General features: G+C 35.5%; 4 protein-coding genes and 2 long non-coding RNA genes across 15 annotated transcripts; 3 read left to right on the plus strand and 3 right to left on the minus strand.

Annotated features, from left to right (window-relative positions):
• Positions 1–7,365: 7,365 nt before the first annotated feature.
• Positions 7,366–11,722, minus strand: LOC112293192 (putative polygalacturonase). Of its 2 annotated transcripts, none has more exons than XM_024542357.3 (8): positions 11,249–11,722; positions 10,224–10,573; positions 9,615–9,878; positions 9,381–9,501; positions 8,936–9,110; positions 8,514–8,584; positions 8,017–8,222; positions 7,366–7,904 (listed from the first exon to the last, which is right to left on the minus strand). In XM_024542357.3, exons 2-8 carry the CDS (start codon positions 10,419–10,421, stop codon positions 7,488–7,490), a joined length of 1,452 nt encoding a protein of 483 aa, XP_024398125.1. In that variant the 5' UTR covers positions 10,422–10,573; positions 11,249–11,722; the 3' UTR covers positions 7,366–7,487. The 2 variants fall into 2 exon arrangements, with proteins under 2 accessions (XP_024398125.1, XP_090113042.1); XM_090256916.1 differs by having other exon boundaries at positions 10,224–10,596; positions 11,249–11,717.
• LOC149987636 (uncharacterized) lies at positions 11,589–12,412 on the plus strand. The gene is made up of 2 exons (XR_016507065.1): positions 11,589–11,721; positions 12,108–12,412. It is a non-coding gene; the product is annotated as an uncharacterized LOC149987636 (long non-coding RNA).
• Positions 12,396–15,713, plus strand: LOC112293275 (uncharacterized). 6 transcript variants are annotated; one of them, XM_073539815.2, is made up of 8 exons: positions 12,396–12,559; positions 12,692–12,848; positions 13,299–13,484; positions 13,774–13,869; positions 14,146–14,222; positions 14,408–14,489; positions 14,625–14,705; positions 14,986–15,713. In XM_073539815.2, the coding sequence occupies exons 2-5, from the start codon at positions 12,711–12,713 to the stop codon at positions 14,191–14,193; spliced, it is 468 nt and encodes a 155-aa protein (XP_073395916.1). In that variant the 5' UTR covers positions 12,396–12,559; positions 12,692–12,710; the 3' UTR covers positions 14,194–14,222; positions 14,408–14,489; positions 14,625–14,705; positions 14,986–15,713. The 6 variants fall into 6 exon arrangements, with proteins under 6 accessions (XP_073395916.1, XP_073395915.1, XP_073395918.1 ...); XM_073539814.2 differs by lacking the exon at positions 12,396–12,559 and having other exon boundaries at positions 12,566–12,848; XM_073539817.2 differs by lacking the exon at positions 12,396–12,559 and having other exon boundaries at positions 12,566–12,848; positions 13,774–13,830; positions 14,986–15,621.
• A 232-nt stretch (positions 15,714–15,945) lies between these two features.
• LOC112293245 (uncharacterized) lies at positions 15,946–18,314 on the minus strand. The gene is made up of 3 exons (XM_024542458.3): positions 17,748–18,314; positions 17,017–17,228; positions 15,946–16,759 (listed from the first exon to the last, which is right to left on the minus strand). The coding sequence occupies exons 1-3, from the start codon at positions 18,034–18,036 to the stop codon at positions 16,376–16,378; spliced, it is 885 nt and encodes a 294-aa protein (XP_024398226.1). The 5' UTR covers positions 18,037–18,314; the 3' UTR covers positions 15,946–16,375.
• Positions 18,315–21,678: 3,364 nt separating this feature from the next.
• LOC112293329 (uncharacterized) lies at positions 21,679–24,554 on the plus strand. Of its 4 annotated transcripts, none has more exons than XM_073539512.2 (4): positions 21,711–22,211; positions 22,506–23,087; positions 23,461–23,646; positions 23,836–24,554. In XM_073539512.2, exons 2-4 carry the CDS (start codon positions 22,524–22,526, stop codon positions 24,154–24,156), a joined length of 1,071 nt encoding a protein of 356 aa, XP_073395613.1. In that variant the 5' UTR covers positions 21,711–22,211; positions 22,506–22,523; the 3' UTR covers positions 24,157–24,554. The 4 variants fall into 4 exon arrangements, with proteins under 4 accessions (XP_024398381.1, XP_073395613.1, XP_024398380.1 ...); XM_024542612.3 differs by having other exon boundaries at positions 22,515–23,087; XM_024542613.3 differs by having other exon boundaries at positions 21,679–23,087; positions 23,843–24,554.
• A 261-nt stretch (positions 24,555–24,815) lies between these two features.
• LOC149987637 (uncharacterized) lies at positions 24,816–27,142 on the minus strand. The gene is made up of 3 exons (XR_016507066.1): positions 25,726–27,142; positions 25,338–25,460; positions 24,816–25,110 (listed from the first exon to the last, which is right to left on the minus strand). It is a non-coding gene; the product is annotated as an uncharacterized LOC149987637 (long non-coding RNA).
• Positions 27,143–27,570: the final 428 nt, after the last annotated feature.

Consider the following 27,570-nt stretch of genomic DNA (forward strand, 5'->3'; position numbering starts at 1 on the left):
AATTCATCTATTCCTGTATTTATTTAGTCATTCATTTATTTTGTAACAATTTTAAGTTGGTAGTTGTTTAAATCTTTAAAAATCAAGTTAGCAATGATTACATGCAACAAATTTCTAAAGATGTAGCACCTCATATATTCATTAGAGTTGTATAGTATAGAAGCATATAGGAAGATTTTTAACCTTTTGAATAAGAAAATATATTTTTTGTACTCATAAATGATATTTAATAAAATAAATAAATAAAAATTATTATGTCAATGTAATTATTAACAAGGTGGGATGATAATTTAAGGAAAAAAAAAAAAAAAAAAAAAAAACTTGAGAGTATAATAGCTAGGCCCTTTCATAGAGAGGTTTTTTTTTGTATGATAGAGAATTGTTCTAGCAAAAAACTTGACACAACTAAGTCTTGTGCATTAACATCATGGACAGCTATAATTATTAGCATATATAATTAGTTAAATAATAGAGCTAAATAGAAGTAAGTTGAATTATTGATATATTATTGAAAAGCTTCTTAGAAGATTCGGAAATAAACATTTAAATGTATACATGTTTGTAGGTGATTGATAGGTTAAAATTTATCCAATAAGTTTGACATGTATCTTCCAAGTTGGACATGTACTATGTGGCATATAAAGCATTGCTATATAATTTTTATTGGATAGTAAATGGATACAAGAGTGAAGTTTTTTTTTTTTTTTTTATTCTTGTTAGCTTTTTTTTGTTTTTGATTTAATTTCAAGAGTCTCTAATCTTCTTATCTTTGGCAATAGTCATTCTAGTTTTTATTTAAATATATATTTTTTTATTCTCTTTTTGTTATCTCTTGTTAATATATATCTCACTTATTTATTTGCATTCTTTAAATTCTTGTCGTTGACAAATTGACAAGAGTATAATTATAATATGAAAGCTTTATTAAAAGTGGATTTTTTTTTCTTGATAATATACAAGTATTTTAGAGATTGTAGATTATTCACATCTAAATTGATATTTTTTTGAGATTTATTTTATTTTATTTTATTTTATAATAATTTTCTATCATTTATCATAAATAGTAGAATTTATTTTATTTTTCTAATATATTATAATTATAAAATTTTTAAAAATTAAAAATTCAATAGCACAAATGTAAGAAAAAATTAGAAAGTCAATATATATTATACATTAATTTATTTCATTATTACAAATAACATCAAGATTTGTTAGAAATGAAGATGTAGAGATGGTTGAAGCTACTTCAACATCTACCACTAAATCTAATACCTTCTCATATGATAGGGCATCCTAAAGGAAATCACTACTATTTTCAAAAAAAACTAGAAATTGACTTACCAAAGAAATTAGATAGTATAAGATGAAAATTTTGAGGATTTATCAACCAAGTAGAATTATTAATTGATCTTAAACATCATAGCTATCTCATCCCAAGATCACTATTTAATTTTGTTAGAATATTACTTTTAAATTTTGTCTTATTACAATTGTAATCTATGTATAGAGAAAAAAATATAATTTATATTGCAACCAACAAGATTTGAATTTTATACTAAGAAAATTCTTCAGTAAGACTATGTGCTTCACAAGTTTGACAACTTGCAACTAATACAAAGTATGAAGATGTTTTACTTATTAGCCAATATCTTTATAGATTATAATATGATATTAAAAAGTTGAGGTTGAACTTACTTGATCCTCAAATATTGAATTAAACAATTGAATTTGCTATAAAGTATAAAAATCAAATTTTTGAGTTCCAATTAAAAAAAACACTACAATATCTTTATAATTGGTTTTCTGTTCCAATTCATATTTAACAAATATAATTTACAGTAGAGTATATAAAAATTGATGAAATTTTCTTTAAATCTCTTATTAAGTAAAAAAGATCTCAATGTTGTCAAAACAAATTGTATTTGTATTGTGAAGCTTTTAAATACACTACTTAATAATGTCTTAAAAATAATAAAACTACAAAATAATGAGTGTGGTTGTTAAAAAATATGATGTATTAAAAATGAGCTTTCCTAGCTAAAATAAGAATTGTTGTTGTATCATGTGAAAATCAACATAAAAATATATTAGGCATTTGATTATGGAAGGATTTGATCATATCTTAAAGTTAGATTTATAATCCAATATAATGCAAAAGATATTTAAAAATACTTTCTTGGTAATATTAAACAACTTAAATAAGCTCCTATTTATATAAAGTATTTTTTATTTTTTTAAGATATTTTATTAACCTTAGGAAAATCTTTAAAAAATCTTATCATAGTCAAATTAACATCGAATAAAACTTAGTAATGTGTAAATTCTTTATTCTATATCAAATAATAAATTATTTTTTTATTCAAACCAATTTTTATTTTAGACCTTTGTATGTTTTTAATAAGTTATTTTTTATAAAAACAAACAATTTTTGTATAGTTTGTAAATTTTTCAAAAAAGAATCAAAAAATTATTCAAAAACAAAAAACTTTTTAAGTTCCACAAACTAATATATATATATATATATGTTAAAATGATCCACCTATTTATTAAATTAATCCATTCTATCGTAACCATCATTAGAAAGATGGATCATCTCTATACACCATCATTACAATCATGGCCCTCATCTCCACTCTTCTTATTCCTAGTCCCTGCTTCCTCCGTTCTCAGCCTTCATCCCAATCACTTTGTTTTCTTCTCTTCATTCCTAGCTCTTATTCCAACCATCTTTATTCCTTTTAATAGCGTGAATTGATTTATTAAATGGATGGATCATTTTTAACATATATAAATATATATATATATATATATATATTTGTATAAGCTTCTCAATTGACTAACTTGATTTTTTAGTACATGATCATTTTGTTTGTATAGTAAACAAAGAAAGGTGAACATAGTATTATAATATTTCACATTTTGTTTTAAAAAAAGGAGCCAAGTATGCATCTATGGTCCTCCTCACACCAAAGTTTGAGGTAGCAAGCTTTATATTAAAAAAAACTATTACATAAGGTTTTGACAATAGGTACTAAGTATTGACCTCTATCTTATATTATATATCTTGCATTAGCTTTTGCAGCACTTCAGGAACCATAAGGTACTTCATAAAAAAGAAGTCAAAGAAATTAGGTGCCCATGCAAAGACCTGTATTCTTACTAGGAGGTAAAATCGAATTTGGATCCATAGAAGTCAAAGCTAAGCATCCACACGACAATGTTGTGAAGGAATTCAGAGGTCTCATAGTAATAGAATTTTTAAGAATCCTAATTAAATCCTAAAGTAATCATAGAGAATTTAAAAAAAAAAAAAAAAAAAAAAAAAAAAACTTGAAAAAATCATAAAGAAAATTTCAAGAAATTTTAACAAAATCTTAGCCAATTCTGAAGAAATTCTAAGTAAATTCTTAAAAATCCAAATCAAACCTTATGCTTTAATATGCTATCAAAAAATAGCAAAAGAAAAGATACAAGAGGTATAAAGTCTCAATGAAGCAAGAATCTTTGCCCAAAAGAATCTTGTGATGGCCTTTATATTATAAAATCTAATGATCAAAGAACATTTGGATATGAAATTAAATTACAACCTTGCTTCTAAAAAATGTTAAGATAAGAAATACAAAAGATATGAAGTTTTGATGAAGTAAGAAATAGAATTGTTTAATTTTTTGATGGTTATATTAGATATGGAAATTTTAGAGTACTTTCAAAGGGTGGAAAAATGAAGGATATAAAAAGCATGAAATTTTCATGGAATAAAAAGTACATCTAATGAAGTACCTTAAATTAATTGTAATACTAACAACAACTAGAATTTTCTAAATAAAATAGGCCACTTCAAATCTTTTACTATATTTAATATGTGGAGGTGCTCAAGCATAACATCACTGCCAAATAAATTGGACAACCTCACATTTTTGACTACGTTAGATGTGTAAAGGTCCTCAAGCTTGAAATTTTTGTCAAATAAATTAGGCAACTTCACATCTTTGTCTACCTTTAATATATATCTGCTCAAAATTGATATCATTACTAATAAATTGGACAACCTTTCATCTTTTACTATCTTCGATATAAGTGATTGCTGAAGCTTAAATCATTATTAAATGTATTAAACAACTTCATATCTATAACCACCTTTAATATAAGAGATTACTCAAGTTTGATATCATTGCCTAAAAAATTAGACAACTTCACATCTTTGACTACCTTTTTTATAAGTGGATGTTCAAGCTTAACATTGTTGCTATATAAATTTACTTTAAATTTGCTTCTAGATCTTTTTTGTTCTTTCTTATCAATTATTATGATCACAATTGAAATTATTTTATTATATTTTATTTATTTCTAAATAAAAAATTAGATATTTAATATAATTATGCTTGTGAGTTTATTAAAAAAATATTTTATATTGTATTTTTTAAAAATATTATTCTATTTTTTATTAAAAGGCAAAAAATTTTGAAACTAAAATTTTATAATTTATAATTTTATTATGTAATTTAATAATTTTATTCATTCTATTAATTAATTTAAACATATACTTATTTAAATTTATATAGTATATATAAATATTTAAAAAAATTGAAAATTAAAATATATATTATTAACTTTAAAATTTATAAAACATTGCACATTAGACATTGTGTAACCTATTTAAATTAAGATATTGCATTTTTAAAATGTATACTGGATTCAATCAAAAAAATAAGTCTATAAAAAATATTAGTTTAAAAACTAATCAATTATTATAATTATTGATTAAAATTTCAATTACTTTGTGTATATAAAATTAAATATAAAATTATTCTTTCTACTTCAATCATTTTTATATATAGAGAAAAAAATGTCTCACAATTTTTAAAAAATAAAATACTATAAATTAATATAAATATAGATATATGCATAAAAATATTTATTTTTATTTACCTACATATATGTATATATGTTCGATAATTTATAAATTTTTATTTAATGAGTTATTATATACAAACGCTTTAAAGATAAAAATTTTAATAAATTTTAATCATATTTTAAATTTTATTAAATGATAAAATAATTATAAATTTTATTAATATGATCAATAGATTCAAATTAATAATAATATATACATATATATATATATATATATATAGTTTATTATAATTTTATTTTTTATACTCGCTGAAATTTGAATTTTTAAGTAGAAATTGATCCTTATTTAAAATAATATATATCTTAGTACAATAATTGCTGCTTGTAACTTTAGAATGCTTTTTTTTTTTTTTTTTTTTAAGTTAGAAATTAAAAATCAAAAAATCAAAAAAATATGTTTTTAGTATTGATTTAATGTAAGGACCAAGTTCTAACTTAAAGCAAGTGGCAATGGTTTTTTTCTTAAAAAAGCAATTGCAATCTTAATAAAAAGTTTGATGGGCATAAGAGCCTTGCCTGTTGAATGCAACTTACTTAATGACCATTGTTGCTTGTTTTATAGAATTTAAATTTTCTAATTATATATAATTGATTTTTAATTATATCATTTATCTTTAGATTTTAGATCTTAGAAGCAAATTTATTCTATGATTTATTTTTGATTTCTACATAATAAAGTTAAAATAGTATTTATATTTTTATAGACTTTTGTAATAATTTAAAGTTAGTATTTCTATTCTAGTAGATGAGTATATATATATATATATATATATATATTTAAATTTAATCATATCTTTAGAAGATTAAGTCTAAGAGTAAAGATTCCAAGAATGTTGTGTAAAATACATTTATAGTTTGGAATTGAAATTATTTTATGAAGTGAAGATTGAAATGAATAGACATTTAATTATTAAATTATAACCTTGTCAAAAATGATAATAACAATAGATTGGTTAGAAGAAAATTTGAATGTAACTTTTGAAACCTAGAACCTAGATTAAATTTTTTAGGACTTGATGTCTTTATGCTCCACATGCTTATTAATTGCTTATTGGTATGCATTATATATAATTGAGATTGGAAGGAAACACAAGCCATATTATTCTACAATCTACATCTCACAATTCAATCGTTGCAACTTAACCAATTCACCCGAAAAGAAAATTAAATACTTCATGACAATATTTTGAAATGGCATGGCAATAAAGCACACACATTCAAGGGTTAATTCTTTGCACGCCACCGTCAATAGTGGAGCCTTCAATGTATTGTCGAAAGTTGGATCACCAATTAGGATCCGTTTTCCGGATGTCACTGTTCTTGAATTCAAGCGTAAAACTGATTACTATTCTCACACGTGAAAGTTTTTCTGTGTTTTGATACTTATGCCACAGTAGATAAGGAATAGTTATAATGCTACTGGTTTTGAGAGTATTATTATTTCAATCGCTAGTGACTTATTCTTGTTAATAAGAAATTCTGAGACCCTTCCAATCTCGTTCTTGAGAACATTTTCTGATATTGATGGCCTTGAAAAGCTTGTGAGAGTACTACCGAATTTCGCGTGGAAAGGAGGCTCGGAGCAGTGGTGTTGATGTTGGGGTTAGTGATTCCTGTGGGTTACATGATGTTTAGGACGAAGCGGGTGCCGTTCAAACGTGCAAAATTTATGGCGTGAATGTGTTGGTTTCTCGAAGGAGACTGTAAAACATGATATCCGTCAGTGACTTTATCATATTGCTTGCGAGTGGGTGCAAATATAGCCAACAAACTTGTCATTCTAGCAAAATCGTATGGACGGGAAAAAATTTATGGGAGTAGTTTACTGTAGACATTGAGCGGTGAGTGTCAACTATCTTTGTCTACCTCCCATGTTTTAACGACTTCCATGTGGGGACAGTGAGATTGTTGGCCAACGAAGAGGTGTGTTACTACAATTGTCATTTTCGTGCTCGTACATCAGATCTCATTGTCATTTAATAAAATATTGTGAGATTTCAAATAGCTGAGTTTCACATATGAGCTGTCTGTATTGGGATCTATATAGAACCTAATTGCAGCCCAACCTCTTGCAGAAGGCATCAAAGGTTATCATGTATTGTGGTATTTTCATTTAAAATTTATATCTCCCATGACAACTCATTACATGCTTCGCCCAATAAGCTGTAGTAACATAATCTTGTGGTTCGACAGAGGCTCGAGTATCATCAAAATTTGTAAGGGTATGGCTTGCTGTGTTATTCAATGCAACTTCACCTAAGTTCGGTTGCACCGATCACTAAGTGGAAAGCGATCATCCAGAGCAGATTCCATGGTTGAGAGTATCGAAACACCTCCTTGTGGGTAGAGTACTGACCTATCCCTTGTGCTATATTTTCCTGACAGGCGGACGTCTAAAATTACCGTTACAAATCTCTGAAAATGGTCCATGACAGGTGCTTTGCTAGGATATGCCACATCATGAGAGCTTTCATAAATTTAAATTCAATTACATGCTGTATAATCGTGTAGTCTCTACAAAACGTCATGCAGCATGCCAGGGTGTATATTTACAAGGTTTTTACAAGCTCGTCCTAGCCATTCGAATTTTCCATAGTCAGCTCAGGGCATGGCTTAGGTAATACAAAGTTATAGAATCCAGTTACCCATGAGCAATTCCAAGGACCTTGCTTTGTTGTGCGAGTATCAAGGACTACTTTGGTGAGGTGGATGTCATGAAAAGGTGCGTCTGGTAACCCCAGCAGAAGACCTGCCTGTGTGATGTTTTCACCCACAATATTCCCCACAAGAATATTCTCAATGACTGGATACGCAGTTCGGTTCCAATTTTCATCGGGATGTTCTCCATAATTGCCCATGACAGCGATCGCAGTCCTGACCGTATGCATTACTATGTTATTCACTGTGACATTCCTTATGTATGCTCCTCGTCCCACTGAAGTTTTGAAGCGCACACCCCATCTGGAATTAGTGATGACCATGTCATCAACCTGCAAAAAAATCAAAAATCAAAAATCAAACAAAAATAACTAGTCAGAGCAATAGATATTACAGGTGAAAATCGATTATTCAGTTCTAGAAACAATGCTGGTGAAACCTGACCTCGATGTCAGAGATGCCCCCAGACATTTCACTGCCGAATGAAATTCCAGCACTAGTATGCGAGAATGCAACTACGCGTTGAATTCGAATATATTTGCTAGGCATCCCGAAGCCTGTTCCATATTGATCCCATCCGCTTTTGATAGAAATCGCATCGTCACCAACACTAATGTAACAGTCTTCAATGCAGACATATTGGCTAGAGTCTGTAAAATAAGGCCAACAAAAAAATATATGTCATTCAGATAAAATATCCAAAAATCAGAAAAAAAATTATTTCCCACGCAACCCACAAAACATAGACAACCATCCTGACAATGACTAGTGCGCTGTGCCGATTACAATTGACCAATAAATCTAGCCATAGTTGGAGATCGATGTAAATTGGTACAAACCCAGTACTTTACGAGGTTAACGTCCAACTCATGTGAAGATACAAAAAACCAGATACTGGTATGGATCTCATTGCGTAACTTCTTTTTTGTCAGAGGTTGTACCTGGGTCAATACCGTCTGTATTCGGAGAATTCAGTGGATTCAAGATGGTTACGCGTTTCACCACTACATTCCTGAAAAACCAACCATGGTACTCATTGTGTAATTTTAATCATAAAAAACCAAGTACTAAATTGTCTTCTACATATTCCACAAAACATTAACCTAGAAGCGAAAGGCAAAAGTTAAAGCAAATCACCACATCACATAATTTCATGGAATACTAAACAGTGATTGACGTTGGTGACCTTATTCAGTTCATAGACGCACTATCCTCTAAGATAGTACACATAACGTACATTGCACCGACTTGAGAACATCACACCTGGTTGTGCAAAATGAGCGAAAGAAGAGTTTGTCAGTTTCTTTTTTCTTTTCTTTTTTTCTTGTGGGCAGGGGAGGGGGGATGTGGAGAGAATAGTTACTTGGAATAGACCGGATGGATGGTCCAGAATGGCGAGTTTTGAAAAGTAAGATTTGAAATTAAGATATCTTGTGCTTCTATAAGCTCTAACAAATGGCCTCGGGTGTGCTCCAATGTTTTGCTGCGAAATGAACTCCACCATACCGCTCCTTGTCCATCAATTGTTCCATTATTACCTGGAACCATAAGTAGCAATAATGGTCAGAACCTGGGATATCATCTGGAAGGTGTCCAAAATCCTCATTTCTTTCATGTGATAGCCTGTTACAGAGTAATGGAACAGAGACGTAAATCTTCCAATATTCTATCATTTCGTGAGCCGAAAGAGGTTTTGCACCCACATCATCCGTTTGCGAGAAAGGCACAGTGGCAGGTTTGACATTTGATCAGTTCAGAGCATGACGAAATCAGCAAGATCGTAGCCTGACTACGAGCTTAAAAAGTACCTGTAATGATAACATCCTCGAGACCATCGCCATTGATGAGACTACTGTATCGTGAACCAGGCAGCTCACGACCTCGACCATATGATGGTAATCCTGGAATGAGTGGGTAGTCGTTAAAGTCCTGCACACACACTGGTGAGCACATTTGCTCTTCTCAACATTATCTACAGCTTTGATGAATTCAAATTCCTAATTTTCAGGTTTCGGCACATTATTTTAGGTTCATGACGTTACCTCTGATCCAAGGATTGTAGCTCCGCTTTCCAGGAATAACGTGAGATGACTTATTAACCTAATACTTCCAGTAAGCCACCTTCCCGCAGGAATGTACAATTCTGCACCTCCTTTATCAGCATAGTTACTAAGGGACAACATGGCCCTCTCAAATGCATGTGTATTAAGTGTCGTGCCATCCCCTACAGCACCAAAATCGATAATGGAGAAACTGTATGGACGCCGTTCCCAGTCGTTCACAGTGTGAGCACAGCTCTCTTTGGACTGCAAGACAGCAAAGATTCTGTAACAATGAAGAAGAGAATTGAAACAAAGAGCAACCAGGTGGGATGTGATAAGTACAGCAACCTATGCATAACATGATGACTTATTGTGAAGCTCATTGCCTGTCCATAACTGCAGAAGCAAGTCCGCACACAACAATTACGGCCAAAAGTACATTTTTCAACCTCCAGATAAAGGCTATCGCACAAGTTTTGCAAGCATATTCTCAACTGACGACTTCCTCTAAAGGAAAAGTGTAAGGCCATTTTAGAGCAAAAACTTTAAGACCAGAAAGGAAGTTTGCTAGTATGCATACAAGGCAAATGGTAGGTCGAAATTTCTTACTTTAACATGTCCAAAGATACTCTGGTGAAAATCCATGGGAATTGAACTGTCCCTGGCTCCATTTGATCCCCGACAATCGTCAGCCAGTGAAGGGCCTACCATACATGTGTGCCAAAATTTATCTGAACCTGCGCAGCTCAACAGGAGGAGCAGGATTCGTAAACTTTGAAAGCTCTGTCTGCTTGTCATTTGGAGCATAAACGTACGACAATGTGTCCCCCTTTGTCGCACTTGCTTTTCCTGTTCCTGTGCTTTCCGATGTTCTTTCTACTTGAGCAAGTTCAAGGAATAACTGTGCGGCTCAAGTTGCACATAAAATCTTCATGCAGAACGCAACCCCTGGATGTCATCTGCAAGCATAACACGTGTACAGCTATAAAACATAATTAGAAAGGAGATAATATTTTTCAAGGAACAGTCAATATTGAGGACAAGGACCAGGTGAACGCGCCGATTCAAATGAATAGCAACATTCAGTTTCCAAAGCTAACGGGTTCACTTTCGAACCCCGTAACGCTTCCGCTAACTACTTCACCAGTGCTAAATTCAGTTGAAAAACAGTGTCACTGGCAACCTTTTTTATGGGATCCAACTCGAGGTGTGACATCTCCAGCTAACTAGGCAACAAGTCAAGAACTACGCCTGATAGTTGGTACAAACTTGGAAAGGATCGCAACTGAAAAATTATTGAATGGCCCGAAAAGGAAATTAACAAGATTATTCCTCATGCTAGCAAGCAACCCGCTCCCATATTTCGTGACATCACATCAGTGCAATCAGCTAAATGAGCACCAAAGGCGTATTCTTCGCAATTTCTAAGTATTTGAGTACTACTTCACCAATAAATATATCTCTTCACCGTAGTAGAACTTCGGCCAACTCAAAATGACTGAAAATTTTATCTCTACACGTACGCCTCAAAAATACACAAGCTACTTCCCACGGACATTTCATATAAAAAAAAGGAAACCACAACTCACGATTACATATTCTCCCTTGAGCTGAAACCCGTGAGTAAACCCTACCTCCAGAGCCAAACAGAATGCGACGAACAAGAAAACTCCGATGAAGTAAATGCTACAAACTTCCCAGTATGCATGTAAGCTCCCTCATAGAAAACAGAGCTGCAGTGAAATCCTCCTCCTCCTCCGACAATAAGAAACTAGCATGTGCTTCTTCGCACTCGTCACCAATGCATCATATCACGGAAAAATCGCCGTCTCTCGATCAATCAACCGCGGATTTTCACGACTATGCAAGCTGCGAGTGACTGGTCGACGCAGTCACGGTCTGGAATTGTTCTAAACCGAGCGTGGGAGAGATTGGAGAGGAAGATAAGAAGAGGAGGGCGGCGGAGAAGAGTGCTGTGAAAGGGATGAATCACGGACGAGCTCGCGCTGCCGAAGAGATGCCTGGTCAGAGCGAGAGTGCTGGCATGAGAAGACGGCCTCCCTCGCGGCACAATGGCCAACCGCTGCCATTTCAGGACGGGTTGAAGGTAAAATATCATTCACCTCCCCCCCCCCCCCCTCCCACATTCCTCTTACTTCCCTCCTACCACCTTTGGATCTCCAGTCTCCTCCCATCGTAGGACTCCCATTGAACTATAGCTTCGACAAAATTAGGGCTTCCATTCGAGTACAGACCAACACTATTTCCTCCATGGAATTGAGGAATTTCTCTTTGTGCACTTGAGAAGCTAGTCAAGCTATTACTACGCGTTTTTTTTTTTGTTTGTTTTAACTCCCCGTCTTGGTAGCGTGGGTCCAGTTTCGCGTTCTGATCGGAAGAGAGGAGAAATGTCAAGCATTTTTTTTTTGTTTTTTCAGTAGCTTTTGAAATGCTCTTACGTCCAAACTGTGAGAATTCTGATGATCGCTGCAGAAAGAAGGGAACTTGGACCAAAGAGCTCTCATAAACCCTGATACATCTACCCTAGAGGCCTCGAGACACGGTGATCTGGTCCTTCGATGTCGATCTCGTTGCAGAAGATCGAGTGCTCTGATCGCAGTCTGCGAAGACGAATCGATGCTTTTATGAGACCTGTAAGCCGAGATTTGAAGAATTTGAAACATAGTTGACTCTCCTGGATTTTATTGGTTGGACGTCACCACAATTGGAACTGCTCAAGACAAGCCTCTGCTTCAAAGGAACTGTCCAGAGACAAAAAGTTGCGGGTGGTCGCTGTGGTTGAATCCAAGATTTTGCGATGTCGTGTCCCTTGCTTCCTGAGGATATGAAAGATTTTTCATCCGAGATCATGGCCTGAGTTCATAAAAGCAAAGGACGGAAAGAAATGCTCACAGTGTCGTGGTTTGAACCATCTGTCAAGTGGCGTAATGCGTCTCCTCTCCCTCTTCGTTCTTCTTTCATCAGACTTTTAACAGTATTGATGTGTGTTGTCATTGCTGTTGAAATGTTCCAAGAGATGGTTTATGATATATTTCTTGCGACCGCGCTGCAAGCAGGATCGCCACTGTAGTCGTCATGGATTTCGAATTTACGATTCCCTCCGCGCCAGCTGATTACATTGCTGAAGATGCCTGCAGTTTTGATGGATCAAGTTCGGATGATGGCTCCGCACGAGATCTCGGCAGCCAATTTGTGCCCTTGGTTGCCGCAATTGTAAGCATATTATAAACCTCGCTCGATTGTAACTTGGTCTGTGGACCGCTGCAGCGGAGCTACATGTGGGGACGGACTTCTCAGCTTGATGTCTTCTCAAAGGTCTCTGTGAAGAGGTCTGGCAAGATGGTATAAACTCCCAATTCGGCAAAGACTTGGACCATGTGATCAGATTTTAGTGCCAGGAGTGGTATGATTCGCTTAGGGTGTGGCACCGAATCAACCAAAAGCTCAATGATCATAAAGATTCTGAGGAGTTAATTCCTTCTTCATCGTCACCATTGGTGTTCGGTTGCTTCGCGGTTTTGTTGCCTCCTTTACGGCATTGTTAGGTTTTTATGCTCCTTGTCTTTCTACTTTCGAATATTCGAATGGTTTTCTGCCTTGGGCCAGAGGCTAAATTGTGTAATTAGACGTTGATGGGATACTTCTTTCCATGCAACTCTACAGGCCAGCATTGCAGAAGTGCTGGTCGATGCACCTGAGATTGGAGAGGAAGAAAGGGATGCAGATGCAGTGGATTCTTCACTGCTTTCTCCGGGGAGAGCAGCTTCAATTCGCAAAATTTGTATTCCAAGATTATTGGATAATTTCAGCAATCTTCTTACAAAGGCACGCCTCAGAGCATTGAAACAGGTCTCTGCAAACCAACTTTCTGATGGGTAAAGCTTAGGCTTTATTCATGCGTGATAGAAGGAATCATAGCATATGTGCAAGTTAAGGATGCTCCTGGTTAGAAGTTGGCTTGTATTTTAGCTCCTGTTTAGTGAACTGAATGCTCTATGTCCCAAATTTAGGATTTCTGCAAGTGATGTTCTTGTAGGATGGCGCAAGTTAAACACAAGGTCTAGAGGATATTTAGCTAAATGAATTCTTTTCTCACACATGTTTGTTGCAACCTTTCATGTGCTCAACCTGAAAGTAGTACCTCGGGTCATTTCAATATAGACACAATCCTCAAAAGAATTTCAGTGTACACAAGGTGCGGCCCCTAACACGGATTTTGGATACGGCAAGGATGGTAATTACCGTTGAACTCTTGCCTGTTCATATTTATCTCTCCTATTCCAAAACACTCTCTGCTCAAACTTCACCTCCATGTTCGGATCTAATTTTCAAGGATACTTCTCTATTGATATCTTTGCATCCTCTATTCCAAGCACTTTGTATCTTGTAAATTGTTAAAGTTTCAATGGCTTTCACACGGGTGTAGTATGCCTAAGCAAGTTGATAATATTCCATTGCTCTTTTTTTGTCTGCTCTAATGGTTACTGAAATTGTGTTCCTTACATGGCAGATTGTACATGCACCCCAGCCTATCAAGTGCGTGGAGGCCGATCTTTGACTGTATTTATTACTATCTGCCTCTAACAGGTAAAAGCAGTCAGTCTTGCGATCTTTGACGAGCATATGGGAGTCTGCTAAACAATTTCGGTCAAATCCTTCAAGAATAAAAGCAAACGGCGCTGTTTAATGAACAAATCTTTTGACTGCGTTTATATCACGTTTTTACAAGGGTAATATTTCACGTAAACTAAGTGCTTGTTCCCTCATTGCAGAATGGCAAGCGTGATTGAGAATTTTAAGAAAGCGTATGAAGGGGAAGGACATATGGTGCTGAAAATTCGAGTGGGTCTACCGGTAGATTTACTATGGCATCCTTCAAACTGATCTTTGTTGTTTTCGAACTTTGCGCTTGTTTCAATTCGCAATGCCTTCACCTTCCTTTCACTGTGCAGAGTATTCAGCAGAATTTGGGTTGTATGCTACTTGCAGGTTGAACATAACATTACATCTGCAAATTTTGTATGTTGGCGCCATCTCAATCTCAACCTAAAACATTCTTCATAGGAAGAGGTAATGAGTTTTCTGCAGACTACATTAGTGCAATCATATATCCTTTTGGTAACATTTTACTTCAATATCGCGTCGAGTAGGTCGCTCTAAGTTCTTTCACATGAAAAATAGTCGGTTTAAAGTGGATTTTCTGTGGTGATATTTTGTGATGTGTTTCTAGTATTGCTTTGGTTAAACGTCAAGCTGAGATTGTAATGGAAAGTTCTGAAATCTTAGATCGTTTATGCACGTATTAATCGACCCGGCGTATGTTTGAAACATTCTCCTTGTAATGACAAAGCAAAGAAGAAGCTTGGTAGTCGAAATGCAACTGCTAAGAAGGCAAAATCAATGCTCATAGAGCACAAAACTATTCTAGAGGGGTCACCAAGTTTAAAGACATTGTCTGAAGCGAACGAAACCACTCTGGATACGTCAAATTTAAAGACGTGCATTGGTGCAATCGAAGTTGCGGTTGAATCAACTTTCAGGGGTTGCACCTCAGAATCACCAGTAGTTGCAGAAGCACTGGATCTGAAAGAAGAACCTAAATGTTGGAGCATAACAAGCGGTTTGAAGTTGCAGTTGATTTGGAGGACAGCAAAATCCATCATCCCGAAGATCACTCGAGCATTAGTTTGGCAGATGCATCGGATAATTTTCCTAGGAGGTCAAAGTTGGTGAAAACTGCAACCTCGCTGCCTATTTCGACGAAAATCATTGATAAGGCATTGGCTGTAAGTCAAGGTTTTTTGGGAACTAAATGTTTTCCAGGGAGACCAGGAAATGGTATAAAAATTAGGGTACGAAGGACTAGATCACCTACGTTTCGAGAAGTGGCTGAAGTTGGTATAATTCCGCTGCATGGGAGATTGCTAGCGAGTGTACTTTATCAAACATTAAATGCAGAGATTCTCATTCAGAATTCCCTTTGATGTCATTATAAAGTATGTAAATGCAGCTGCTTCATTCATGTAAGTTCAAAATTTTTCTTGTAATAACAAACATATTCCTTGGTTTGAGCAAGTATATTAAAGCATTTGATAAATTTCACTTCGTTTATTTTAAGATTTTTTTTCTATACAAAGGGTTGGTGTAACAACTCTTGATCATAAATTAGAATATCGTACGACGCAAGAAACATGTATAACTGTTTAGTATTATCTACGGTCAACATAGTTTGTAGCATTTGGCTTGGTCAAAATATAATCAATGGACACACATAATATAGCACTCACCATGTCAATAACACGAAACACACTTTGCAAATATGCCAAATTTTACACACAAAATCCTTAACAGTTTTAACAGCACTGAGTTATAATGACATCAAAGGATTATTCACTTTGAAGCCTTAAAGTGAATCCATCTCTAGAGCTAGCCTTGAATGCATATCCAGATCAAAGTTGAAAAATTGGCAGTTTAATGCAGTGTAAACAATTCTACTACACAATTACAACCTCTTTTTAGTGGACCACCCCACGATAACAGGAATGCCGCCTCGTGGCTATGGAGTCAGGTCCATGTCAAGTGCTAGAGGAGTTCATTGCCGCTGCAACGAGTCTCACAAAATGCTGGATATTCCACATTTTCCCACATGTGGCTCATGGTGTTACCATGCCTAATATTTTATCAGAATATATGAAGTGCCACTTTCCTGAAATATTTTATCAGAATACAATCATCTCGACCTACTCCTGAATTTGAAAGACGTTGTTGAGAAGGTAGCTGATGCCATAAGCTGCTGCAGCTGCAATTCCACCGTTGAAGACAACAACAGCAATGGAGGACAACATATTCTGCCCTGAGATGCGAGCTTTTGCAGCACCGAGAAGACCAAGAGCAAGGATCGTCACAATGCAAGCTCCAAGGAACTTCAAGTCATTGTTGTTGGTGAAAGGCTTGAGTATCAAGTAAGTCAACAACGGTGTAGATCCAAACGCAAGGAATGATGCGAACGTGACAAGTCCATTTTTTAGAGGGCTATCCTCTGGGTCTGGTGGAAGGATACCCTGTGTCAGAGTCAGTTTTTGATCAACCATGATATCCTTGTATTTGGAGAGAACGTCAACAATCTGCACAAGCACTCAAACACAATTGGTAAGCTCAGTGTATTATGCTCTCGAAAATTATTCATCAATTAGTGACATTATATTAGAATAATTTCTTTGAGAATGTGAGATCGAAGAAGTGTAAGCAACACTAAATTCCGTAATCAATATACTGTTACCCCATCGATATCTCATTCTTTACAGTAAGAGTGATAATCTCATTCATGTGTGCATTTAAAAAAAAAAACTATTTCGAGAATAGTTTGGCACACAATACGAACCTTGTCAGCGTCATCTTTCTCCATCCCTTGTTCTTGATAAGCAGATACGAGCTCCATTATTTCGCCATGAATGTCATTTTCGGCCTCCCAGTCGCTAATAAGCTGTTGGTTTGCTGAGTAATCCTTTTCAGCTGTACTTGATAGATAGTCTCCATAGCCCATGGATATGCCATCTGCGATAAGATTTGCAAAGCCGAGAACCAAAACAGAACCTGCGAACATCCGCAATACTCCATGAGAAGGTCCTCTTCTCAATACCCAGAGAAGTATAAAGCCTTATTTATGTTTCTTTATGAAATTGTATCACCATCACATCGCATTCGTAAAAGAATCAATCCGAAAATACCTTAACATTCTGCAATACTCCACCGGAAAAGTTCAAATCTACCACCACGAAAAAATCAATATCTGCTAACAGATTATGCCTGCCTACCTAATCTCGATTTGCAAAATCTTAATCAAATACCGAAGCCTCGAGTCAAAGTCAGGCTTGAATGCGTTTAAAGATACTCCTGAATTCTCAATATCTCCAGGAGTCACAACCTAACCATTGGAAACCATACTCTTTAATTCAAAACACAAAAACATCGTACTCTATTCCCTCAGACACATTCCAAATCCCGTTTCGAGTCCGATGGAGTATAAGGACACATGCACTGTATTCCACATTCCCGAACAGCGCAAAATTTGAAGGCAGACTTAATACAGAAAAAAAAGAACGACCAAATAACCTGCAGGAAGATCTCCTCCGGAGACCGAGGCCACGAGAGCGAAACTGGTGACAATGGCATCCAATCCACCGTAAACAATACTCTTCAAGTACTCTCCACCCCATCCCGCATTCGCCGGCTTCACATTTCCAACAACCCTGGAGTGGCGGCTGGAGTTGCCTTGCTCTACATCCCCCCGGCCTCCCTCTTCAATCAACGGCTCCTGAATGCCAGATTTTCGTGACTTCAACGACGAGGCCCGCCGCTTGAACTTGCCACCCTCGTGCCTCCAGCTCTTCTCCTTCTCCATTACACCCCCTTTCAATCCAACCTCCGAAAGTGTTCGTGCTGCGGACAAATCGAGCCCCCGACCTCGAATTGCCTCGGCTAGAAGTGCCAAAGGGAAGAAACAGCAGCTTGATGAGAAAAATAAATTAATAAATAAAAGCAGTAACACCCAAACGAGAGCGTAGATTGGGATTTATGTATGAAGGAAGAGGTTGTGAATCTGGTGCGAGAGAGACAGGGTGATCTAACAGTAGGAGATTAGCCTCGTTGCGATTGCGCATGTTCAAAAGGGAGGGCGGGGTTGACGAGTGCCGCCAGCGACGATGACACTTGTTCCGATGGAGCCTTCCCACCAGGCGTGGGTGCGGTTTCTGGGTTCGCGGTCACGTGGACTCCCTCTCTGGGATCCACGTCTACACTTCCCATTCGCAGCCAGATTCCCTTCCTTATAATCCGATTCCGGGCAGTCTATATTTCTGGGCACCTGCCAAAATATGCAATGTACACACACACAAATATAGAAATGGGGACCTTTGCTCTTCAGTACATCGTTTATATTTGGAGATGTTGATATAAAAATATAAATAAAATATATATATATATATATATATATATATATAAACATATTTTTTTTATTCTAAAATTTGCTCATGTAAATAGAAAGTAATATAAATTTTAATTTTATGATATGTTATTATTTATTTTATTTGGAGGAATATTATTTGAAATATTTAGATTATATGAAACACTAATAACTAAGGTGAAATCATACGAGGTATTTTTTTTGGTTTTATTTTACTTCTTACTTGCTTTGTCTAACATGTATAAAATAATAATAATAATAATAATATAAAAAAAATTGTCTTCAGTTTAAAGGGCATTATATCCTCTTACTTGTGATGGAGCAATGCCACTTTTTTTTCAGAGATTTAAGAAATAAACCTCCAATTCATGTTATATAAAAAACAATTATGTAGTAGTATAGGTAGACACCTTTCATCTTATGTAATGTCATCAATTAAAACTATACATTATTAATATTATTGAATTAAATATCAAATTTCACATTCTACATTACAAAACTCATTGATGTTTGTCATATATCATAGATCCATTTCTTGTACCTACTTAGTTTACAACTATTTTTGCATATAATAATAGTGTTGCATGTTTATACCTTATAATAAGGGGTTTCAAACATGGCACTTTTGCAAAACCAAATAACTAGGATTCAACACTAGGATTCACTTACAATATCAAATCCAAAAATATCACAATTCAAACTTTGTTACTCCCTTGGTATGAAATCAAAGAGGGAAGAGAGTTGAGGCAAGTGACATAATTTTTGATATTTGACTTGCCCCTCTTTTGATATTTTGATTTTGAACTCACCCACCTTACAAGGTGGGTGATTTGGTAAAGTATCAAATGATATTTCAAAATATCATGGGATACTTCAAGCTTGCATCACAAGTGAAATATCACCCAAAAAGACCATGTTTGAAACCCCCTAATAGTTATATTTCATTAATAGTTATATTTCATTAATAGTTATATTTCATTAACAGTTATATTTCATTAACATTTACATTTCATCAATGTTATGTCATCTTGTTATAATACAATCTTTATCAGATGTCTTCTTGTTTTCTACAAGCTTGGTTTTTATAATATGGTAGATTTTATCTAGATTCAATTGTATGCTTTAGCATATGAGACATTTTCTTTTATATATTATTTATATTAAGATAATTTATAAGGCTGCCATTTTATTGTAACAACTTTTTTATGTAGCAAAAATATTTAGTACAAATATGATTTTGTTTTGAATCTAGTTTTGGCAAAATAACAAAGTTTTTTTGGAAGTATTAAGAGGTAGGCATAGCTTTCTTTGATAAATAAATTCTACTAATATTTTCTTATGAGCTTATATAGATAGATTAAAATAGAAAATATTATCTTTAAACTATACTATGAATAACTAAAACTTTCTATAATTATCATTTAAAAATATTAAATCACTGAAACTTAGAAAGATATTAAAAAAATCATTTGAATTGTTAATTTAAACAAATACATCAAATGTAAAAATAACAATGACTTTGCCTCCTTAATACTAATTGAAAATGATTAAAATACAAACATAAGATAAATTAAGTTTTAATAAAATAAAAACATTTTTTTAATAAATAAAATTGATAATTTTAAAAAATAATTTTATGTGATATATTTCATAAAAAAAATGTCATATATATATATATATATATTTACTAGCATCTATAATTAATTTTTAATTATCTATTGCAAGAGACTCAAAATATATTAGTATTTTTTTTGAAATAATTCAAAATATGTTTGTTTTTTCTGGAATAGTATCTTATTGATTTCTTATAAACATATTTGAATTTTCTTATTCTCTTTTTTAAAAAAGTTTATTAATGCGCAAAAATTAAGTACTTAAATCTATTTGTAAATGCATTATTTACTTATTGAAAACAAATAAGAAGAAAAGCCTTCAATACTTTGAAGAGAAAAAAATAATTTTCATAAATATTAATACTATTTACGTTTTAAAGTAGTTCTATTAAAATTTCAGAAATAAATGATGTATTTTAAAATTAATTATGTGATTTAAATTTGCAAATTTTGAAAGAGAACTTTAAGCATATTATCATAGTTAAATGGCTATGGTACTTTTACAAATAAAATAATTAAATAAAAAAAAGCAAACATTATATGCAGGAAAAATATGAAAAAAACTTAGAAGAAGTATTGGTACGACATGAAATAATCAAAATCAATGGATATTATATCTTTTTCTTCCAATTGATTAAAAATAAAATAAAATAAAAAATAAAAAATAGAATGCTTTAAAAGTCCTCTTCTTTTACTCATTAAAATCTTAGAAGCTTTTCATTCAATTCTAATGCCAATATAATGCTCTATACTAATGATTTACTTTTAATGCTACTATCTGTTAAGTCTTCATATGTTTTCTTCTTTCAACCAATTAAAAGCCAAAAATCAAAATTCTCATAAACTTTTTTATTTCATCTAGACTTCAAAAATAAAATAAAATAAAATAAAAAATAGGGTTAATAACTACATAATTAGTATGAAAATGAGGTTTACACCAAGCTAACAATTCCCAAAAAATATATGTAAAGAGTTTCAATAATATAAATAATGTGCTGGTAATCTACTTAGTAAGAAACTTACATTCCAAAAGTAATATAAAAGAATAGGGAATTGTTTTAGCGAAGCATGAATTAAGTTATATAAGATATAAGGGGGATACCAGAGGGCGTTAGGGAGGTGGAAGATCCAAAGCCCATCCAGGGATTCGATCCCGCGTGCGCGAGTGTGAACGCGGTCATGACGGTCCTCCAAGATAACTAGTTTCTGAAACTCCCCGTTCACACGTGCGTGAGCTCCCAAGAATGCGAAACCCTGTCGTAACTGCCACCCGAGAGCCAATCGTTCTCGACCGATATAAGCCGTCAGCTGATGACCACAACGGACGGCACCGATTGATGCCAGAGTTCCGAAGCGCGGGGGGGGGGGGGGGTATCCGATAATGGGCGGCCGTCAGGATTCCTCGATTGTGCACTGTCGGTCGCGGCTGGAATTGCTAAGCTTCGTTTAGTTGGAAGAATTCGCGACGAACTGGACGCGGAGTTCGTTGGGATGGGAGATCTCCGGTGACGGAATCAGTTGGGCTCCTCTATCATGGGACAGATGCCTGGCGACTGTTATCAGCTGGGCGGCTTTTCGTTACGTCGTGAGCTCCAGTCATGCCCTCTCGCTTAGCGTACACGATTCTCGTTCTTCTGTTCCGTCGGTGTGGTTCTTTGAATCTTCGTGACAGTTTGCAGATGGGGTTGTGAGTGTGGTGTTTAAAAAGCTGATGAGGGGGAGGGGATTTTAGAAGTGAGCATGAGAAAGGAGGTGGTCCATTCCTTCGTCAAGGTCATTTAACCGACTCGGAGCTATCCTGGTATTGCTCTCCTGATGTTTGAGAAACAGAGCTGGGGCTGTGGAAGGAGAGAGCATTATGCTGTTGCAGTGTCAGAGGGCGTGTAGAACTTGCGGGACGTAGAGAAAGGTTTGCAGATGACAAGAAAGTGTGATAGCTGTCGGTAGGACTCAGGAAGCTTTCGTCGTCCTTCGAGCAACATCAGAAACATTCAACTCGTGGTAATTGCAAGAATCTTCCAAGAACCCTTGTTGAGTCCCATTCATGTCGTGTATGAAACTGAAAATATTGCAGTACGTAGTGCCAAGACCTCGTAGCTCATTCTCCAGCTCAATTTTCCTATGCACCCAGCAGCATCCGAGTACGGCTTTACGCTCTTGTGCTTGAAATCTTCGAATTAAAAGTGTTGAAGATTGTGTAAGTCTCTTCAAGTTCTGAGAATAAGCCTCCTTCAGTCATTGGATTCTGGTGCAAGTTATAACATATTTGAAATCTTGGATCACGCTCCCATGAAGTACTCCCAGTACTTTCTAATGCAGGACCAGCAGAGAGCTTCACTTCTCAACAACCCGCACTTCTGGGACTCTTCCCATCCCTCATCTGTTTATGCTACCCCAAACAACAATATGTACAATAATCCTGGCCAATGTCAGCACTTGGCATATCCTGCATACTATGTGGACAGTCCCTCCACAGTTGCTCTAGACATAAACTCAGACAACTTCGGATACGAGGAAGATCAGAGAACCTCTGAGCGCTTGTCAGAGCCATTCAGTGCCAGCTTGTTGAGCAGAAGCACCTCCTTCTTGAGCAATTGCACATCGGAACGTGTCTCTATACCGGATGTATCGGCCCGTCGACAGTCTTGGTGCAAGTCGATACAGGAATCGATGGCGACGAACAAGTGGGAGACATGTGACGAGGAGATGAGTTTGGAGGCCAAGGGCGAGAGAACTCGACTAAGGTGGCTTGACATTTTGAAGTCTTTGATCTCGTGGTTGTGTATCACAGTCTTACTCGTGGGATTCTTAATGGCACTCTTTACTTCCATGTACTGGCTTATTTGCCACCCTCAAGCACCTAGCACCACTTTTAAGGTGGGCAGTTCTTCTTGCACTACTTTGCATTTTCCACTAACGGAGGGCCCATCGGCAAGAATCTGTTGGAGGGAGAATTGAATCATTTGGCAAGAAGTAAAGAAGGTCAATTACAAGTTAGATGCAGTAAATTCCAATTTGCAGCACACGAAAAATAAACATGATGGCTATCACCACATTTTCATGAAGTTTACACATTTATATGATCTACCTATGTGCCGTTGCGTAGTGTAATGGGAATATATGTTAACTTGAAATTGAGAGTGGCAATTCTTTGTGGGTGAAAATCCATATAGTGTCATACAATGTAATTTTATTTCAAGGACTGACAAACTTTATTTTTTACTTTTTTACTTTTTTCCTCCAACTGCAGGGAGTGGAGTTTCAAAGTTTTAACGTCATGCAAGGATATGATCGAACTGGCGTGCCCACTGATATGGTCAACTTGGATGCAACGGTTAAACTATCTGTCAATAATCCCTCTAAATATTACGGCGCGTTTGTGAGCGCCCCTGCTGTCCACCTTTCATATCTCCCAAGATCCATCGCACATAGTCAGGTACAAGTATGACAAATAATCTTCCGTAAATGAAGCTCCAGCTGTTATATGCTTTCGTACTAAGTCCTTTCAATAGAAGTTTTATGCTCTCGGAGATCATGTTTGCGAATATATGTCAAAAAATTGGTTCGAAATTTAAAAAAGAAATCACACTACGAAGAAACATTAAGCTTAGCATGTACTTGTCAGGTGCCAGGCTTCTACCAAGGCTGCAATTCAGAAAGGGACATTATAATTAAAGCAAATGCTGAGTACGAACCTTTGTATGGAGCGGGGCCGAGCCTTCAGCAAGCAATGCTGGAGAATCGGCACATCCCACTCGGCCTCATTATCTCTCTGAAGTCACACGTCAACGTGTTTGGCAATATTGTACTGAAGTACTTCATTCAAACCCACGTCTGCAACGTTATGCTGAATCCAAATACTGGGACAGTAACTGCTACTTACTGTGAACCTCCGAGAAAGCAAGAGGGCTATGACATTTCTCGCTTTAAAAGGCACTCTCCATGACCGGGTCTGTGTGCAAGGAGCTGAATGCTTCTCGTTGAAAGTCCTCAAATCTAGTAGACTTCAAACATGCCCAACAGTTGGTCAGACTTTGCAATCATTCTCGACTGCCAATTCTGCATGCACTATAACTGAAGGTAGTTCTACGAGCAGTCATTTTCAAATGAGAAGATACTATTCTTAGATTGAAGTTTACGGATAAGATGCTGTAATGTCTTGACAATAGATAGAGAATCTAAAAATAAATGATACCCAACATATCACCAACAAATCTGAAGAAATTTGAAGCAAAGAGGTTGTTTTGGAAGTAAAAGTCTAACAATTAAAAATTTAGTAGAAGTATAATAATAGGAGAAACTGTTTGCTTAATCAATTTTAAGAGTCTACAAATTTTAGCTGTATATACCAACTACTCAACACACCGAGTCTCTGTGTCTCACTTATCGAACACATCCACCGCATACTTTTATTTTGAAATGGCTGGTTTAAAGTGAGAAAAGCCATCAACACTGTTATATATCTAATGGACAGCTAAGTGTACACATCCTAATAGAGAAGCCTTAGCTCACGAGAGAATATTCATAAATGTTTCAATTATCTGAAACAGTCTCGTATACATATCACCACATTGAAATACTTCAATGCTAACAAATCTTGTAAATGATCTCAACCAGGATATATAGTAAAAATTTCCTCCGACAGTTAAGGTTAAGTGTAGCGTAGGCAATTCCAAATAGGCTACGCATGCTGAAGAAAATCTACCAATTTTCAGACCTACAAGGGTGAGAATCAAATAAAATGAAAACTAAAATGACTTGTTGAATGAATATCAAGACTGTAACAAGAATGAAATGTGCAAATCTCTTTCATTCCACATATGACGCTCCTCCAAGAGTTCTGTCCTGCAAAAATTGAATGGGTGTTCTAGTGCCCTCCTCCAAAATCGAACGTCTAATGCTGCACATTTTAAAAGACCACATTCTCAGTCCCTCCCTTAACACTGAAACATCATGAGAACAAGAGATACAGAACACATCTCGTACTTCAGCGTATAGCCTTAGTGAAGTGAGCTCGACAATGTCAAAAATAGACAGCATCAAGGCGGCTAAAAAGTTTACACAAACATCGAGGATTACCACTAATAAAATTATTATGTAAGGAGGTATCAAGGGAGTGATAGGTACCTCCGCGATGAATTGTGATGTACCTTCAAATGCTTCAAGAAAGGCTCCAGGAGCCCCTGCACACGAATGAGATATATTCGAAAGCAACCCACGCTTCGAAAGGAGAGAACGGTGGAAAAGCTTCTGTTTTTGGCATACAAAACGGGAGATCAAAACTATAGATTAAGATTGTACCAATTTTTGCGGAACCTGTGAGATGTTTTTGTCGGAAATGTTAAAGTTTCCGAGCGAGTTAAGCAAGTTACCTACTGCAACATGAAGTCTGATGTAAAATTACTGAGTCAAATGTTGCTTAAAGTAATTGAATGCAAGAGAACACACTTCCGTTAGAAGACTCATCATACCTTAACTCAAGCTGACGAGTTTAGGAAATGATTGGATTATGTACCTCACAGAAGGGGTTGTTAGCAAGATGCACATCTTGGAGGCTTGCTATGCAGCGATAACTGCACCAAGACACTCCACAAGCTTGTTATATGACAGCATTATAACCCGTGCAACCAAAAACATCAGAAATCATCATTCCAAACCAAAACAAATACTACGGGATGTGCAATAGAATTTGTTTCTGAGATGTGATACTTTACAGCTCGTTGAGGTTTTTATTCAAGCCAACTTACCTCCAAAACTGAGCACACGGAAAGCTCAGTTGGCAATGTCTTGATCTGGTTTTGAGTCAGATCTAGAGTTGTGATGCCAGCTGCTTCCCATGCTGCTGGAGGAACTACCGCGAGATTTTTCTTTGTTAAACACAGAACCTAAACATGTAACGTTACTTCTAAAGAAAATACCAGATAATTCATAATAATGAATAATTTTCAAAGTCTTAAATATATTCTTATTTTGAGGTGCTTTGCAAAGGGCTGATAGTATCGTCTCCATCAACAGCATACAATTACGGGCACACAACTTTTGAAGTGTTAGACGAATCACTACGAAAAGACGAATGTCGCAAGGTTGAAATGGGTTCAACACAGATAACCCGTCCAATTACTATGCGTGGTTGAAAGAGTATGTAGGCGGCTATCTACGCATGAAAAATGCAGCAATTAAGACTACTCGGTGCAAATCTGAAAGTAGTCACTATATTACTCAATAGAGGTTCATAACGCACAACTTAAGTGTGGTGATTATTACAAAACGGGACACATCTTGGACATCTCAATTTTTAACTAGTACAAGATGTCAGCCTAAGATCAGAAAACCTTCAAAGACGTACTGAATCCATCACCCATTCGTTTTAGTTCTTGTCGACGAGACACATCAAACTCACTTTTCTTCACCAACAGGAAGCTTTATTTTTCAACGGAGCTACCTTCACTTAATGATAAAAATGCTTCAACCCAGTCACGAGAATACAACTTCAGCTCTGCGTTATTCAAATATTCGATAAATCATATTTCACATTTCTTACCAAAGGAACTTTGATGCAAAGCACAGGGACGAAGCTTGACAAGCAAGGAATCTCCTCGAATACCCTCGCTTACACCTCCTATCTATAAACTACGAAGTCATTGAGAACCAGGCAATGCGATTGATTCATGAATAAGAGTACAAGGGAACAAAGTGTTTTCCATGCCGTGTCAAGCTCAGACGTCACCCACCGGAACCACGAGTTCGACTTTCCTACTTCCATGACCAATCCACAAAATTCAATTCATGGAAATTTCAGCTAACACTTACTATGAAGATAATTACGCACCTCGTCCACGTAATGGATTGAAAAGAAAAACGCAAGCGGTCCATAAACTACGAATTCTGAAAAAAAAAAGCTCCGAAGCTTCTATCTCGTCGTTGTCGTCGGTGTCGGTGTCGCCAAAGCGTCGTAAGGATTCACTAATACGAAATTACGATTCTCATCTATATTGGATGGATGATCTGTATCTGAATTTTGTGTGTGCACGCCTCCCACACTTTGAGTAACCCTAATAAAGCATAAAATTAGCCCCGGAATTCAACTTTATATTTGGCAACGTGAGAAGGTCAATGTTGGAATAGGATTTGAAGCAAGGCACACAGTCTTTAACAAAAGTTCCATGAATTTCTACTTTTTAGAAATAAAATACCATGGTAATGTCAAAATGGGATTGACTTGGAATTAAAAAGATGCATATCTGCAATGGCTTTTTTTTTGGGTGAAAAATTACATGCCTACAGAAGAAAAATTTCTATGGATATTATAATAAAATCAACCAGTAAATATTAATGTCAAAAAGCCAAATTATTTAATTCA

The sequence above is a fragment of the Physcomitrium patens genome, chromosome 16 (genome assembly GCF_059467195.1).
Source record: "Physcomitrium patens ecotype Gransden chromosome 16, ASM5946719v1, whole genome shotgun sequence".
Taxonomy (NCBI): Eukaryota; Viridiplantae; Streptophyta; class Bryopsida; order Funariales; family Funariaceae; genus Physcomitrium; species Physcomitrium patens.

Excerpts from the sequence above, each read along its gene's own strand:
- LOC112293275 (XM_073539815.2), top strand. The coding sequence starts at position 12,711 with ATGGATTTCGAATTTACGATTCCCTCCGCGCCAGCTGATTACATTGCT. Across the intron at positions 12,849-13,298 it reads TGCCCTTGGTTGCCGCAATT|GCCAGCATTGCAGAAGTGCT; the intron begins GTAAGCATATTA and ends GCAACTCTACAG. Across the intron at positions 13,870-14,145 it reads TTTTGGATACGGCAAGGATG|ATTGTACATGCACCCCAGCC; the intron begins GTAATTACCGTT and ends CTTACATGGCAG.
- LOC112293329 (XM_024542611.3), top strand. The coding sequence starts at position 22,500 with ATGAAGTACTCCCAGTACTTTCTAATGCAGGACCAGCAGAGAGCTTCA. Across the intron at positions 23,088-23,460 it reads CACCTAGCACCACTTTTAAG|GGAGTGGAGTTTCAAAGTTT; the intron begins GTGGGCAGTTCT and ends CTCCAACTGCAG. Across the intron at positions 23,647-23,835 it reads GATCCATCGCACATAGTCAG|GTGCCAGGCTTCTACCAAGG; the intron begins GTACAAGTATGA and ends TGTACTTGTCAG.
- LOC112293192 (XM_024542357.3), bottom strand. The coding sequence starts at position 10,421 with ATGCTCCAAATGACAAGCAGACAGAGCTTTCAAAGTTTACGAATCCTG. Across the intron at positions 9,879-10,223 it reads GTATCTTTGGACATGTTAAA|TCCAAAGAGAGCTGTGCTCA; the intron begins GTAAGAAATTTC and ends GCTGTCTTGCAG. Across the intron at positions 8,585-8,935 it reads ATCCATCCGGTCTATTCCAA|GAATGTAGTGGTGAAACGCG; the intron begins GTAACTATTCTC and ends TTGGTTTTTCAG.
- LOC112293245 (XM_024542458.3), bottom strand. The coding sequence starts at position 18,036 with ATGGAGAAGGAGAAGAGCTGGAGGCACGAGGGTGGCAAGTTCAAGCGG. Across the intron at positions 17,229-17,747 it reads CGGAGGAGATCTTCCTGCAG|GTTCTGTTTTGGTTCTCGGC; the intron begins GTTATTTGGTCG and ends GGATGTTCGCAG. Across the intron at positions 16,760-17,016 it reads AGAAAGATGACGCTGACAAG|ATTGTTGACGTTCTCTCCAA; the intron begins GTTCGTATTGTG and ends GTGCTTGTGCAG.